This window comes from Prunus mume, linkage group LG6 (assembly GCF_029339155.1).
Source record: "Prunus mume cultivar Tortuosa linkage group LG6, ASM2933915v1, whole genome shotgun sequence".
Taxonomy (NCBI): Eukaryota; Viridiplantae; Streptophyta; class Magnoliopsida; order Rosales; family Rosaceae; genus Prunus; species Prunus mume.
In genome coordinates this window covers 14,936,669-14,951,315 of record NC_142703.1, presented here as the reverse complement: position 1 = coordinate 14,951,315, position 14,647 = coordinate 14,936,669, and the positions used below count along the sequence as shown (strand labels likewise).

Below are 14,647 nucleotides of genomic sequence, written 5' to 3'. Positions count from 1 at the left end.
CACATGGAAATTTGATCCATTTGCACTGGCTTCCACCTTTTATAACTGTGGAAACACTGGTTTTGGGAGGATTTTATTTTTCTTTTCTTGACCCTTTCTTTTTTGTCTGGCTCTCTTCTTTTTCAGTTCGCAGTATTGACTACTCCTTACATATGTATTTTTTTATAAAGCAAAAAAAAAAAAAACTTATTGCATATATGAAAAAATATATTTTTTGCTAATTGCATAGTTTCAGTTGAGCTCCTTTTAGTCATTGGGTTTTCTCTTTTTCTTTTTCTCTATTTTTCTGGTTTTTTATTCTTGCAGTTTGCAGTATGACTTGCCAAGAGCCTTCAATAAAGCTTCTTGCAGAATTTAATGCAGAGTGCAAAAATCTTACACTTAATAATTATTCGATTTAATTTATGCAATGTTATGATCACTGTAAGATAAACTTTATGGTAAGATATGACATGCAATTTGATATGTAGATATATACAGATGCAATTTTATGACAGATGACAGACAGATCTGTACTATTGAGGTCGAGTGTAAATGGACAAGAAATTTGCCAAAGTTCGGAAGGGGGAGGGGTAAAGCTCACATACAAAGGTACTGTCGGGATTTGAACTTAGGATCATTTAGGAGCACACCAAATATCTAGATCAATCCAACTAACACCCCATCTCAATGGTAACAAGAAGAAATATTTTATTTTTTCATTTCTCTTAAAGTAAATATAAGATGGAAGCCAATATCAGTTATATACTAGAGTTGATCATATATGAATTGGATTAATGGAGGGGTTGGTAGTAGCTAAAAATGCAGAACAAATAAGACCTGCTTTGCCTTACTTTACTTTGCATCGAGCCCACTACACTAACCGTTGTGGTCACTAAAAATGTAGTATCCCAAGCTAATCCACTAATCAAGTTTTCCCTTTTTGACTAAACCACTCCTCATTCTCTAACTTCCCCTTTTCATAATCCTTCCCCATTATTCTAATCATGGATTATTGTTGGAAAATGGAGGTTGTGGGTACTTAATCTTATATTAAACATGGCAAAATTAACCTTTAATTAATTTGGTCCAACTGCTGTGGTTGCTTGGTCTTGTGCCTATATAGCCTTGGTGACTGGTATGCTTTTCATCTGTATACATATAAAATTATGAGACAACTCTCAAAATTCCTTCAACAAGGAAATATAAAAATGAAAAGGCTTAGAGATCAATGTACTTGATCAATTGAGTGAGGCAAATGATACTGCTAGTAAGAGTTTCTCAGATGGTGGATGTTGCTTGAGAGGGAAGAACTAGTCAACAGGGTCAGAAGGTGGTTCATGCAAGTCAGTCTGCACTATTTTAATTTCCTACACAGAGTTCTGATACAAAACCATTATGGTGACATGTGATAAAGTTAAAGCATTCAACTCAAATATCTAGTATTTTTTCAGCTACCTTCTACCTTATACCTTTTCGTTCCACTTATCCCATTCCATATGCTCATTCTACAATGTAGTTTCACCATCGAAATTGTCTATCTTCAAGATCAAACTTTAAAAATCATGTAAGTAAAAAAATAAATAAATCGTACAATTATCATTCAATTAATAATAGCTAATCGATTTCTAATTTGGTTGATACTTTGCGGGAAATATCCTTATGACCTCAAAAATCAACGGTTTCCATCATCATACAACATTGCAGAATGAAAAGGAGAATGAAGAAGGTAGAAAGAGAGTGCACAAAGAAAATGTAACTAGCATTCCTGTATCTTTATGCTGAGTAAGAGTTATAGCCTTACTTTCAAGATGTAGGATATACTCTCAACAGCATGCACAAACAAAGTTCATAGACTTGTTGATTGGGTTGTAAGATAATTGAATGGTCTTGAACTCATACGCAAACTCAGATGATAACATAACAAAACTGGAAAATAGTTTGTCATGGTTATTGGCCCCAAACTTGTAGTACTCACTGGATTACTCAGAAGCACTTGTCCTTCTCCACATCAGATGCATACATTGACTGATACATCATATATACATCATACATACGTGTAGTACAAATATTGCTTGGACATTTGATGGACCAAACTTAGGAGAGATAGACAAGAATTGGGGCAATTCCAAATAATCTTAGGAGGGGACCGCCTACTTAAATAGTAATGGTTCCAAGGCCCAACAATATGCTGAAGATGGCGTAGAATTCAATCCACCCAAACTACTAGTTTTTTGCCATATTTGTTGTTGTATATACTTATCTTAATAGGTTCTACACACAATTCCATATCACCCCACGTGTATGTGCAAATAAAATCATACCAAGAACTGTGGAAATATAACTTTTAAGACCCTGCAAATAAAAAAATTTGAGAAAGAACCCTAGACCCCCTCTCAAAAAAAGAAGGAAAAAAAAGCATGAACTGCTGATTGCCAGTGCACTTTGTATCCCTTTTACTCATATATTCTTTGTCAAAAGATTGGTCAGGGAGAACTTCTAGGGTGAATCTACATAAAAATCTGAATTCCACCCCATTCTCATTCACTTTTCTCTTTAGCTAAGCAAGCCAGCTTTCCTTTCGGTTCACTTCATAAGCTCACATGTTACCTTTTGATTGTATAGATCCTATCACCTTTGGCCATTAGAAGCAACTTGCTTACAGCATGAAACTTAATTACATTTCTTAATTAAATCACTAAACACTGCAAACAAAATTGTATGAAGCTTGATATATCTAGATTGTTACGCCATAAATGTTACTTAAGCTTGGTTTCTTAGCTGAAGTTGCAGAGCTACAATCCATGTTTATTAAGTTACAGAAAAGTTGCACATTAATTAATCTAAACTGCGTGAAAAGGGAATTTGAATTCGGGTGCAAAATGAAGAACACATCCGCTTCTAACAAACTTACCTAAATCCTTGAGCAGGTTAATTAAGCATGAGTAAGACAAGTGATTAGGTGGGGGTAGAAGTTACTTTGGTAAATGGAGTCGACCCTCCCTCTGATATGATGCCGTGGTGAAAACGTTGTCTCACTGCATCAAATCATAGTTAAACCCAAACAGTACAATATCTAATCACAATGTCCTTCTAATAAAATATTAATAATCAGAACCAATTATTCGTCCACGCAGCTTGAGAGAATCTGATTCATGGGACCAATATTGCTGGACAAGATTTATATTATGTTGGTTCAAATCAATGTGAGCTACCATTTTGTTTGAAGTGACACGAGAGTTTGGACATTTCTTATATGGACAAAACTTCTTTTGGGTTGAAAACAAAAAATAAACATAAAAAGGGTCATGAATTGAGGTGCACGTTGAAATTGGGTTGCATTTGTGTCATGTTTGGTTGTAGAAATTAAAACTTTCTTGTGATTTAGTTAGTGGAGTTGTAGTTGTTTTTGACATCTGGGCCCTCTCATATCATGCATGGATTGCACGCGCAGGTTTTTCTCCTTCCTTAAGCAAGAGGCTATGAATCACATATCATTGCTAGATAGAAAGCCATGCCCAGTATATATGCTTATGTTTCCTTGTCCACAACATACTTGGTTGATGGGTCTTTCTCCATTGAGGATTACAATTATGCGGATTCAACCATTAAATTTATTGTGCGATGAAGATTTAATACAACAAGCGAAAACCGTTAAATCTCCACTACACAAGCCATCTAACGATTCAAAATAAAAATCTATATTGAATCCGCATAATTGTAATCTGCAATGGAGAAAGACGCCTTCGTTGATAATGATCATTGTGAATCCACCATTTACTTTCATTTGTAAGTGCTGCTATGCCCTCTATGTCCCTCGGCCACTCATGGAATGGTTATGATGATTTATGTCTCTCTCTTTTTTAAAAAAGTTTGAAAGTGAGAGGGAAGTGTCATTAGGATTTGAATCTAAGATCCATTAATCTGCAGACAAATGCTCTTACAATTGAGCTAGGAACTCATTGGCAGGAATTTATGCCATTTCACCTAGTAGAATAATGTAAGCAATTAGTGTTGGTGAATCAAATACAATTGTTTCACATTGGATAAATGACGTTCAACTTTAAAATTATCAAACAGATATCTTTTTAAGTTACATATTATCAGTGCAGGGCAGACAATTATACTAATGATGGATAAAAACTTGAGCAACCCCGCAAACTGGCCAATATGCACCAATTGGTTTAATTTGGATTGGTATTTGAAACGAATAAGTAACCAGCTCAACCAAACTAAATCGCCCTTGAAAAATTTCTTCTCTTAGAAAACCACGGCCAATTGAACCAAACTGCACATGTATATTTCACGCTCGAATCAATGTAACCCTATATGATTGCTTACTTTGTGTAATTATTCTCCCATGTTTCTACTGTTTAGTTGAATTTCCTTTTCTCCTAAGTAATGCAAAAGAGATATGGAGGGGCCAAGGTGCATGAGTTAGTAACCACATGACACTTCACTATAGCCATTACCTCTAAGCATAGCTCAATGTCGTTTTGAGGTATGGTGGGGATTGAATTGTAAGAGTTTGGGTATCCATTCAAAAGATGAAACATGTAGTCACACACACATAGATCATTTTCAACTCTTCTTAAATTCGTTTACTTGTGATGAAACCGATCACTAAATGAATTGGTTTGGTTCAACTGGTCTTCTAGTTAATGTCAAAATTAATACAATTCGAATCGTTCTAGTTGATCGATTCAAGTGCGTATCAGTTTGAATTAAAAACCGACCCAATTCAAACCGTGCTCACCCCGACTCGTTCTCTGACGGCTAAAGTTGCTAGTACCCTATTTCGACCTCTTTCCACATTTTCCACTTTTGGGCTTTGTGGACCAGATTTGATGAAATTTCAGTGTGAACATTTTATGGGCCAAACACAGTCCGACTCAACCCAACAAAAGAGCCCATTGCCATTGATAGCCTCCTCAGCTCTCCTCCCAACCTCAGTACGATACCACCTCAGTACTGTACAGGCTACACACCGCAGCGAAGTTACTCCTCTCCCACTCTCTCTCTCTCTCTCTCTCTCCGCCATTTGCTTGCCCATTAATTATGCAAACGTTGCTATCGCCGGCAGCTCGCGCCGGCTACTTCACGGCGGCGCCACCGCCAGCTGTCACTGCTCGACCCTTAGCTAATCATCTCCCTCTTCGATCAATCTCCGACCGCCACGTGCCCAGCCGCACTCTCTCTTCTTCTTCGTCTTTGTCTCTTCCTTCATTTGCTGCTCCCAACCACAGAGGATCAAAGCTCTCCTTCACCACTATAAGGGCTTCTTCTACTCCAATTTCGCAGACATTCACTTCCCCGAACGATGAATCTGAAAAGGCCAAGCTGCTTCAGGTTCTCTTTCTTCTACTTTGCCAATTTTACTCTAATTTGTTTGATTTCCGAGAAAATGTAGGGAACTATAAGAACATGAAATTTCAAAAATTGCTAATGAATTGACACGAATTGGAAACCATAGATTTGACAATTACGAATTTTGCAATGGGTAGTGGAGGATTGATTGAAAAGCAAAGTGCTTTGTGTGGTGTGTGTACTGTGCAGGTAGCCAAAAGGTTAGAGAGCACAGCCAGGTACTTCAAGAGGTTGGGTGGTTTAGGGTTTTGGGGGCAGTTGGTGTGCACTGTTGTGGCCGCTGTGATTCTTTCATTTTCAGTTGTTATAACTGGCAAGATTTCGTCACCGCCTACTTTTTATGCCACTGCCGGTGGGATTGTGGCGGCATTCATTTCTGTGTTTTGGTCATTCGGGTACATTCGCCTCTCTGATAAGCTTCGAAGAACTGCAAGTGACCCTGCAAAGGTATTTTTCAATTGTCAATCGTGGGAAAGCTAGTGTGTTTATATTGAATTGTATGTGCCTTCTTGAAATTGATACATATAGGTGATTATACTTTTTTGTGGACAAATGCTGCTTTGACTTTGTGCTTGATGTGCTGATGTGAAGTTCCATGGGATGCTGATAGGTGTAATTTCTTGCAATGCTTGATTGATGAGATGGAGTGATTACTTGTTAAACCTTGCCTCCCGTAAATCTCTAAGTTTTATGTGATTGCACACTTACCTTGGTTGGCAGAGGCTTTTGAGGTCTACTCTTTCGCCTGTTGACTCGAGTTGAAGAGGAGATACAGCGCGTAGAGAATGCCCTGCGCCGGAAGGAGGCCTTGTGCCCCCTGTATTCTATGTGTATGGTAGTATTCGTACTATTTAGAACCATTTCTACTCATCGATTAGAATCTCAAGGTTTAGTCGACCCATTTATCTTCTTTTAGTTGGCATTTCTCCTTGGATGGATTGAATCCTGACTGCTACTATTTCTCTTTGTCTTGGCGGGTATTAGGGTTTTATTCTATCCCATTCTCTGGACTAAATGAACTAAAAATATCTTTTGCTAGCTTGGGGCATAGGCTGAAGTATGAAAACAATTGTTCTGCTCATCGATGGTAAATTAAAAAGAAAGAGTCAGGCACCCTCAGAGTCTACCAGTCACCCAGATAAATTGCAATAACAATCACATTTCAGTAAATTAACTGCTTTTGATCTCTTCATCTGCTTTTATTTTGGTTCTTTATTTTCTTCTGTCATAATCGTCTCATTATTAAGCATCTGATTGAAGTTAGCTTATATTCCAATTTTCGAAATGCTGTGAAGGATAAATGCCTCTGTTCTTTGATGAGACCTTTTACCTTCTACATCCGTGTCCACTGCTTCTAATTTGCAGGCTCCTCCTCGTGCTGATGTAATAAGGAGCTTAAAGAATGGCATAGTACTGAACCTGTTGGGTATGGGTGCTTCTGTTCTTGGCATGCAAGCCACGGTGGGACTGTTAGTTGCTAAGGCTCTTACTTCCTCAGCGAATCCGTATTACCAGGGTCTCTCTCCTGGTTACAGTCCCGTTCTTGCCTTGGATGTATTCTTAGTGCAGGTATTCATATATCTCACTTTCGTTTTATTACACTATAATAAAAAGCCGGAAATTGTTTACATTTTCATTGCTGTAATGAGCACCAGTATGCTTCAAACTCTCAGATACAGTTACCATTAAACTCAATACAATCCATAATTCATATATAATTTCTGATACACCACTGAACCAAAAGTTTGGCTATGATTTTTATACAAGAAGATTAAGTGGAGAAGACTGATTTTTCTCTCTGTATATTCCTTTTGCAGGCAGCGGCTAACACCATCCTTTCTCATTTCCTGGGACTTGTTTTTCATTAGAGCTGTTGCGCTCAGTGACATTGCCACCTTCAGAAGGCATTCCCATTCCAAGGATCGCATAAGTTCTGACTCGCTATCTTTTTAGCATGGTGTCTTCTTGTTAAAAATGCTTTGAAGCCATGATTTTTGAAATGTTTTCTCTTCTCCATAATGTTATACGACAGACTCGGTTCTGTATTATATTCGCAGATTTTTGTTGCTTGTTTCCAATTGCATTTTTATGTGATTACAAATACTATGGTAATTGTAGCAAGTGTCACAAGTCTCAACAAAACCATCCAAGAAGCAAACAAGGAATATGGATGGTAAGAAAATTCTACAAGTTGAATTTCCAAGGCAAACTCAAATATCGACATATAAAAGATTGCAAACCAAAACAATCGATATGATTAAAATGATGAAATTCTCTCTCTTTCACCCCATATAACAAGTAAAGATCAACCACCAAGATCCAATAATCCAATAACTATTGACCAAAAACCTAACAAGATTATAAGCACCAGAGCCAAAAACAATGTAACGCTGAAACTCAAACGTAGACACTAATTGGATCCACCCAAATGTTGTCAACCATGCCGTCTGGCTGTTAATATGTATAGCAGCATGCCAACAAAAAGATAACCGAAGTAACACTTCATACGTTGTAAACCGTCTTTAAGGCTGTCATCACACTTTTCTGAGCTCCGTGATACCCTGCACCATATATTGATGTGTTTCAGTATATCAGAAGCAACTAGTAAAACCAAGCACGGCTAACATCCCCAGAATCTGATGGTTTGACTGATGCGCAAAAGACGAAAAACTCCAAAAAAACTTATACCTGGTACACATAGACAGTGAAATAAAATGAACGAGCAGTCCAAATGTAACAGGAAAAGACTTGATGTCTATTGCGGAACGAGAAATTCTAGAGAAAGGGCTAATATCATAAAGACAATCTTCAATGACAACACTCTGTATGAACAAACAGTGATTTTCGGAGACAATATATGCAAGTACTTCAGAATTAGAGCTTGAAGGCACCAAAACCTTTTCAATTTATCATGCATCCACAAACAATAACCGAGTTAAATTCATAGTTAGATTATTGATATGCAAATGCACGTCAAAATAAAATATTATGGGTAACACTCATATGGGTTCTCTTGGTCTACAGAAATTTTACACTTTCAAATGAGCTTCACTTTAAACAAAGTAAAACAGTTTTAAGATAATTGGTCTGTCACATCAACCAAAAGTACCAAGTTACGAATGAAAACATTATACTTTGTTTGGAAAGTAAATACAGTAATAATCCAAATACAAAATGTATAGTCAGTATAACACTAATCCAAATGACAAATTGAGCATTTTTGTTTTCTAGATAGAGAGAGAGTCGGAGTGAGTTGGAGGAAGGGGTTCATCTAGTGTGATTTTTCTTCTTCTTTTTTCCTTCCTTTTTAATTTATAGGAGCTGTAAATTGGTTTGAGGTGATATGACAGAATTGTTTAAATTTTCACCAGAGGAAAGCAATAATTTGAGTCAGGATGACTAGGGTAAGTAGTGTGTTAAAGGTATAAATAAATATAACCAAAAAATTGGGCCAAAATTTCCCCCAGCGAAAGTGTGGTTCTCCCTTTGTGTCCATGCAGATTTTCAATACACACAAAGACATCACAGGGTCACAAGGAAAACAAGACAGTTTCTTGAAACAGACACTAAACACAGGAATAACTTAAATTTGTAATTGCCAATGAATGGGAGCTGTACAGAAATTACTCAATCGTCCATCAAAATAAGACACCCATTCACTCAACACATACCCACACCCATAAATTAAATGTTCATACTCACTCCACTCGTGCTAAAGATTGCCCTCCATTCCTCTCTAACCACTCAAAGTTCAGGCCTTCCTTTTTCTGTTTCCCAGATTTGAAAGTAAGAAAATGGGAGGTGCATCCGAAAAGTAAAAGGGACTGAATGCGCTTCTACATGCATCCTTTCTCTTTTAGTATATCTCTCTTAAAAATTCCTTCCCAGATACCAAAAAGTAAAATGGGGTTCGAAAAATTACAGATGCCTTTCTGAATACAAATAATGGTCATCCTAAAGCATAATTTAAGAAAAGATTCCACACACTTCAATAGTTCACCAGATGCATTAACTCAAAACACTGATCACTTCCTACAGCCTACACCATGTGCACCATACAAACAAAATCCAGAGATTCTTTCAAATCAACAGGACAGATGGATTCAGCAAACCAGCATATATAACAAGCATAGCCTCAACTAATTCCTCTAATGCCTCAATGCACAATTTTTTGGGATGAGGAGGAAGAAGAAATAATATACATAGGTAAACAGAAGAGTGTGTCGCAAGTGCAGAGAAAGAGAGATCACACTTACCTACTGCACCTTCTTCTCCTTGTTTGATCGCAATGGAATTTTCTTTAAGATGCTATCATCAATTTTCCTGTACTGTGTTTGTATTACTCTATTTGCTACAAGAAGCTTCTCATCAATGTGGCCCTGATACTTATCATACACTACTGGCACTGAAAGACTAAGAACAACCCCTGCACAATATTTAAATAAATGTACATAAATAAATATAGTAAATCTGGCAAGAATATGCACATAAATATATAAAGATACAATCGGCAGAGAAGAGCTTACCAATGTAGACAAGAGTGAGGAAGTTGAAGAAGCTTCCGATGTAAGATACTAGCCACAAGCAAAAAGCAACCTGCACACACAAAGCGAAATTTCCAAATAGTAAAATAAACCAAGTTCTGTTCAATCCCTTCCATAAAAACCAATTCACCTCATTGTCCCATAAACCTAGGGCAGGAAGCAATTACACCAAACCTGAAGAAAGAGTTTCCAATTTCGGCCAATAGCAATGTCTCGTGCAATAGACAGAACACGATTAATCCAAGCATGCAGTGCATCAGCAGCCTTCACGACAGAGGCCTCAGAGATTTCCATATCCGGGAGAGGCGGCAAAGGTCTGAATGACAGTAGATGTTGCAATTCATTTTAAATTACCTCAAACTAAAATCAATGCTCAGAACAGTTTAAATCATCACCAATCTTCCCCATAACTATTGATTCTATTGCGTCCGTCTCAACTCGTGTTCATGGTTACTTTCTTTGCAAAATAAATATTCAGTAAAAGTACTTCAAAATTCAAATTTAATATTTTCCTACTGAAAGTACTTCCAATCTAAGCTAAGAGAACCCAGAAATTCTCAGTATAATGACAACAATAGTACAGTATACCCAAAAAGAAAAAGTTGAAATCGTCAAGAATTAAAGGGTACCTGTTAAGAAGGGAAGCAGATTTGGCCCATAGGAAGAGGATGACCACAAGAAGCAGTAGAACATTGGCCACAAAGGACAAGAGGTTGTAACCAGCTCGCTCAAATAGGAACCACGAGGCTGCTGTAGAGGTTAGCAATAAAACTCCTCCACTCCATTTCTTCCATAGCAGCACATCAGCAACTACCAGAACCAAAATTAACACAATTAATTACAATCAAATCAACAAGATTATATTGAATAAAAAAGTAGAAGTTACATAATTCAAATCTATCGAATGTTAGAAACGATATTATATTCAGTCGTCATCAATGGAAGTAGATGGGATCCAAACCAAATCGGAATCGGAAATATTCCTATACTGATATACAAATCAAAAGCATCTATATAAATTATGTGTGTGTGCATGTATATATATATATATATATATAGAGAGAGAGAGAGAGAGAGAGAGAGAGAGAGAGAACCAGGGCCACCGCCGAGAGCTTGATGAACGGAAATGCGACGAGGAGGGACAGATTCTCCCATGGAGATTAGGGTTTTCAGAGAAAAGAGAGAAGTTGGAGAGGTATTTTGATAGGGAGGGAGACAGAAATTACAAAATGGATGAACTATAATTAAAAAGAAGAAGAAACAGAAACGTACCTTTTTTTATTTTTTATTTTTGGACTGTAATAAACTTCTCAGCCCAAACTGCTAACTGGATCTCTGGGTTAATACTTGGGTTAATACTTTCCATTTGGTCTAACTGCAAACTCTAATCTCATCTACTTATCATAAAAAGGTTTTTTTTTAAGGGATTGTTTGGCACTGCTTTTGTAACGGCTCAAAGTACTTTCTAACAACAAAGAACATTTTTGATAGTGTTGAGTAAAAAAACTTTAAAGTGTTTGTACTTTCTAACAAAAAAGAACATTTTTGATAGTGTTGGGTAAAAAAACTTTAAAGTGTTTACGGGTCTTAAAAACGATTTCTTGAAAAAACTCGTCTTCAAGAATTATTTTGAATTTTTAGGAACAATTTTGACGTACATGTAATTAAAAACGCTTATAAAAAAGTGCTTCCTACATAAGCAGGGCAAACAGGCCAAAAGCATGTTAGATTAAATAAGTATTTTGTTTTGTATTTAATCATCGGACCATCCCGATTATCATAAGAGAAGAGTGCTTGACTAAATCGTTCATCTTAACTGGAAACTAGATGCTATAAACCAACTTTTATAAAAAGAAGATTATATATAGAATGTCTTGTGTTATATGTTTCCTTCCTTATAGCTCATATGCGAAGCAAAGGCAAAGGGGGCCACTCTGCGTTAGGTAACATTCACAGGGAAGCAGATCAACTGCCAACTATCATACTTGTACCGGGTGAAGCAAACCCTTTAACAAACACGATGCAATTGCAAGCAAACAATTAGTACATATGCCAGTCCAGAGAAGAACGTGAGCATCCCATGGAGACAAAACCACATCATTTTTGTTCAACATTGCATTTGACAAGCAGCCTAATACGATTGATGGATCCATTAAGAAAATACAAACCAGTTAAACTAAATCTTTTTTCTGATCTCTCGGGTTGTTACATCTCGGAATCTCGGATTATACATACAATCGAATTCAGGTCACAAACATGGCAAATTCTAGACTTCAGAAAAACGAAATCCCAATAAACTTGGTGCGTATTTGTTCCTTATGCCCGTGGATTCCAAGAATTATAGCTTATCAAAAGCTTGTTCAGTTTGATCATCAGAGTTCCCCTCATCCTCGTCCGTGGTCTCTCCTTTCTGATTCTCTTCGCCACCTGAACTTGTTTTAATCTTCTTCTCCTTTTTCCTTTGCTTTTTCTTTTGACGTTTCAATCGTTTCTTTGCTGTCCGCTCTTCTGCTGATTTTAATCTTTCCTCCCTTCTCATAATGAACTCGGCCTCTTCTTTCCTTCTTTGATAGTCCACCTCCATCCTAGCAAGTCTGTCTTGCTCTTTCCGTCTCATCTGCCGATACTGTTCAGGCACAATTTGGGGTGAGAAGAAAGTATACATGAAATTTAGCCGCCAGCTTAGTGTCCAACAAATCATAACTAATCAAATATTCCAATATCAAGCAAAAAGCAGATGAATGAAAAGAAAATTAGAGTTTTATGTGTTCAAATACTGATCAAACGTATCAACTATCCATCCCTTGAGACTGATACAACATCAAACTCAAAACTATGGAGAAAAAAAGCAGTTTCAGCTAGCAACTGGCTGTATTCTATTGCAATACCCTATGGCACAGCTCTGTTGGCTTCAATTCAACTTCCTTTAGGCTGACTGGGGTACAAATCCGGGCTTTTCTTGTCCCTTAATTTAAACTTGAAAGAAGAAAAACACTGCACTCTACTGCACTGCTCAAGATAGAAGGTTTATCCATCCCTTGTACATATAATAACAAAATACAACTTTTCAAAGAGTACAATACATTGTTTAAATCGGGAAGGTCCCAAAGTTCAAGCAGAACATACTATTTCAAACAAGATAAAGAGACAGAGATTCGTCTATAAGAGAAAAAATTCTGCTAATTAAGGTCATGTACTGCAATCCAAGTGATTAAACACTTTCATGATACCCTATTGTCCACACAAATAAACCATATAACAGAGCAACCACCATACTCAAAATCCGGTCAGCCAACATGGGCACCGAAATGTTTCCACCAATCCCAAAGGAACACTGAATAGTAAACCTGCTTTACTCCGTGACAGAATCTCTTTGATTGCCAAAAAATTGAGCATAACTCGGGTGTGCAACACTTGCATCTCAGTAACGCATCGTTCTACATTATGGGACATACGTGGCTGCCCCAATGTACAGTAACTTGTTTTTGCAATTAGGCTAAGCACATACAATATAACAACACCCTCAATATACTAGCAGTGAATCTTACTAAAATAAAGAAAGACTTGCTCAATCCCAAAATTGAAAAACCTTAAACCCCTTACTTGAGAGTTCAATGGCCCCCAGTCTCTGCACAGTCACACTATGCATGGGATGACAAACACTCAAATACCACCTCATGGCAAGTAAATTCCAGATTTTTCCCACTGAGGGTAAGAATCAAACTCTACCATGGACATAGATAAATGTTTTACCATTGGGGTTCTAAGCCCAAAAGTAAATTCAATTTCCAAACCAAAGGCCCCTAACTACATTACTTATGTTTTATACTTAGCTATCTAAATTCTGAATAACCAAATTTCTCAAGATACCCCAATAGGCTAATATAATCACCCTACGTATCATCACTCAAAATACTCCAATTTGTTCAGTAATTTCGTCAAATAACCATAAATATCTAACTAATATAGTAACATCCCTCAGCTATCACATAACCATAAATATCTAATTAATACAGTGACAACAGTCACCATTGTGATATTGAATCAGGTAATATACAAACCTGATGAAAGTCGCCCGAGCCCGACCCGGCGGAGCTACCTGAGGTATTGCTGACGCGGACGGGGACATTTTCGAGAATCCTCCGGAGCTTGATCTCGAGGTCCTCTTCCTCCTCCTTGAACACCGGCGGCGTATACTCCACAAGCGCCGTCGAGCTGGCCGTTGTCGGTGGCTTTGGCGGTAGCGCTAATTTCCTTTCAGGCGCCGCCACCAGTTGCAAGTCCCCGTCTTTGGGTCCGCCCGACGACATCTCGTAGAAGAGAATCCCTAATTTCTGATTCAGGTGTGGAGTGTGATGTCAGAATTTGTGGATTCTGAGATTGAAGAGGGACGTCCAGAGATTTGAAGAACCCTAAAGGCAGATAGAGTGTTGTGACTTTGGGTTTAATTTAGCGCCATCCAGAATTCGAAGAGGGTTTTTATATGTTGCCATTGGTTTTTGTACGAGACCACCTGTAAAGGATTTGGGTTGGGTTGGGTTGGGCTGGGCTCTACCCTTGCCTCAAGTATGTTCCTATTCTTTGCTTTTTCTTTCTTCACTAGTCAATAGGGAAATCGAGGTCTTGAAAAGAAAAAAAAACAGGGAAATCGAGTTGCAATGCACTTGTAATTTACGTGGTTAAGAGCTATTATCCCTACACTCAGTAATTAAATTCTATATAAATTTGAGGGTACTAAAAACCTTGTTGTCAAATGT

At 37.5% G+C, this 14,647-nt stretch overlaps 3 protein-coding genes across 4 annotated transcripts; 1 reads left to right on the top strand and 2 right to left on the bottom strand.

Moving 5' to 3' along the window:
• The first annotated feature begins 4,922 nt into the window (after nucleotides 1–4,922).
• On the top strand, nucleotides 4,923–7,424 carry TIC21 (translocon at inner membrane of chloroplasts 21). The gene is given in 5 exon segments (XM_008238150.3): nucleotides 4,923–5,328; nucleotides 5,536–5,793; nucleotides 6,712–6,915; nucleotides 7,164–7,200; nucleotides 7,203–7,424. Coding segments are annotated over 5 exon segments (864 nt in total). The 5' UTR covers nucleotides 4,923–5,037; the 3' UTR covers nucleotides 7,277–7,424.
• A 154-nt stretch (nucleotides 7,425–7,578) lies between these two features.
• On the bottom strand, nucleotides 7,579–11,145 carry LOC103335147 (Reticulon family protein). Of its 2 annotated transcripts, none has more exons than XM_016795359.2 (6): nucleotides 10,985–11,145; nucleotides 10,520–10,700; nucleotides 10,065–10,206; nucleotides 9,873–9,942; nucleotides 9,603–9,772; nucleotides 7,579–8,034 (listed from the first exon to the last, which is right to left on the bottom strand). In XM_016795359.2, the coding sequence occupies exons 1-5, from the start codon at nucleotides 11,043–11,045 to the stop codon at nucleotides 9,603–9,605; spliced, it is 624 nt and encodes a 207-aa protein (XP_016650845.1). In that variant the 5' UTR covers nucleotides 11,046–11,145; the 3' UTR covers nucleotides 7,579–8,034. The 2 variants fall into 2 exon arrangements, with proteins under 2 accessions (XP_016650845.1, XP_008236373.1); XM_008238151.3 differs by having other exon boundaries at nucleotides 7,579–7,907.
• Nucleotides 11,146–11,897: 752 nt separating this feature from the next.
• On the bottom strand, nucleotides 11,898–14,366 carry LOC103335148 (PRKR-interacting protein). The gene is made up of 2 exons (XM_008238152.3): nucleotides 13,952–14,366; nucleotides 11,898–12,516 (listed from the first exon to the last, which is right to left on the bottom strand). Exons 1-2 carry the CDS (start codon nucleotides 14,198–14,200, stop codon nucleotides 12,229–12,231), a joined length of 537 nt encoding a protein of 178 aa, XP_008236374.2. The 5' UTR covers nucleotides 14,201–14,366; the 3' UTR covers nucleotides 11,898–12,228.
• Between the last annotated feature and the right edge of the window lie 281 nt (nucleotides 14,367–14,647).

Bases quoted from the DNA above. Each gene is read 5' to 3' on its own strand.
- LOC103335147 (XM_016795359.2), bottom strand. From the start codon at position 11,045: ATGGGAGAATCTGTCCCTCCTCGTCGCATTTCCGTTCATCAAGCTCTC. The intron at 9,943-10,064 runs GTTTGGTGTAAT...TTGTGTGTGCAG, and splicing joins ATTGGAAACTCTTTCTTCAG to GTTGCTTTTTGCTTGTGGCT. The intron at 9,773-9,872 runs GTAAGCTCTTCT...AATATTGTGCAG, and splicing joins CCTCACTCTTGTCTACATTG to GGGTTGTTCTTAGTCTTTCA.
- LOC103335148 (XM_008238152.3), bottom strand. From the start codon at position 14,200: ATGTCGTCGGGCGGACCCAAAGACGGGGACTTGCAACTGGTGGCGGCG. The intron at 12,517-13,951 runs GTTTGTATATTA...GTGCCTGAACAG, and splicing joins GCTCGGGCGACTTTCATCAG to TATCGGCAGATGAGACGGAA.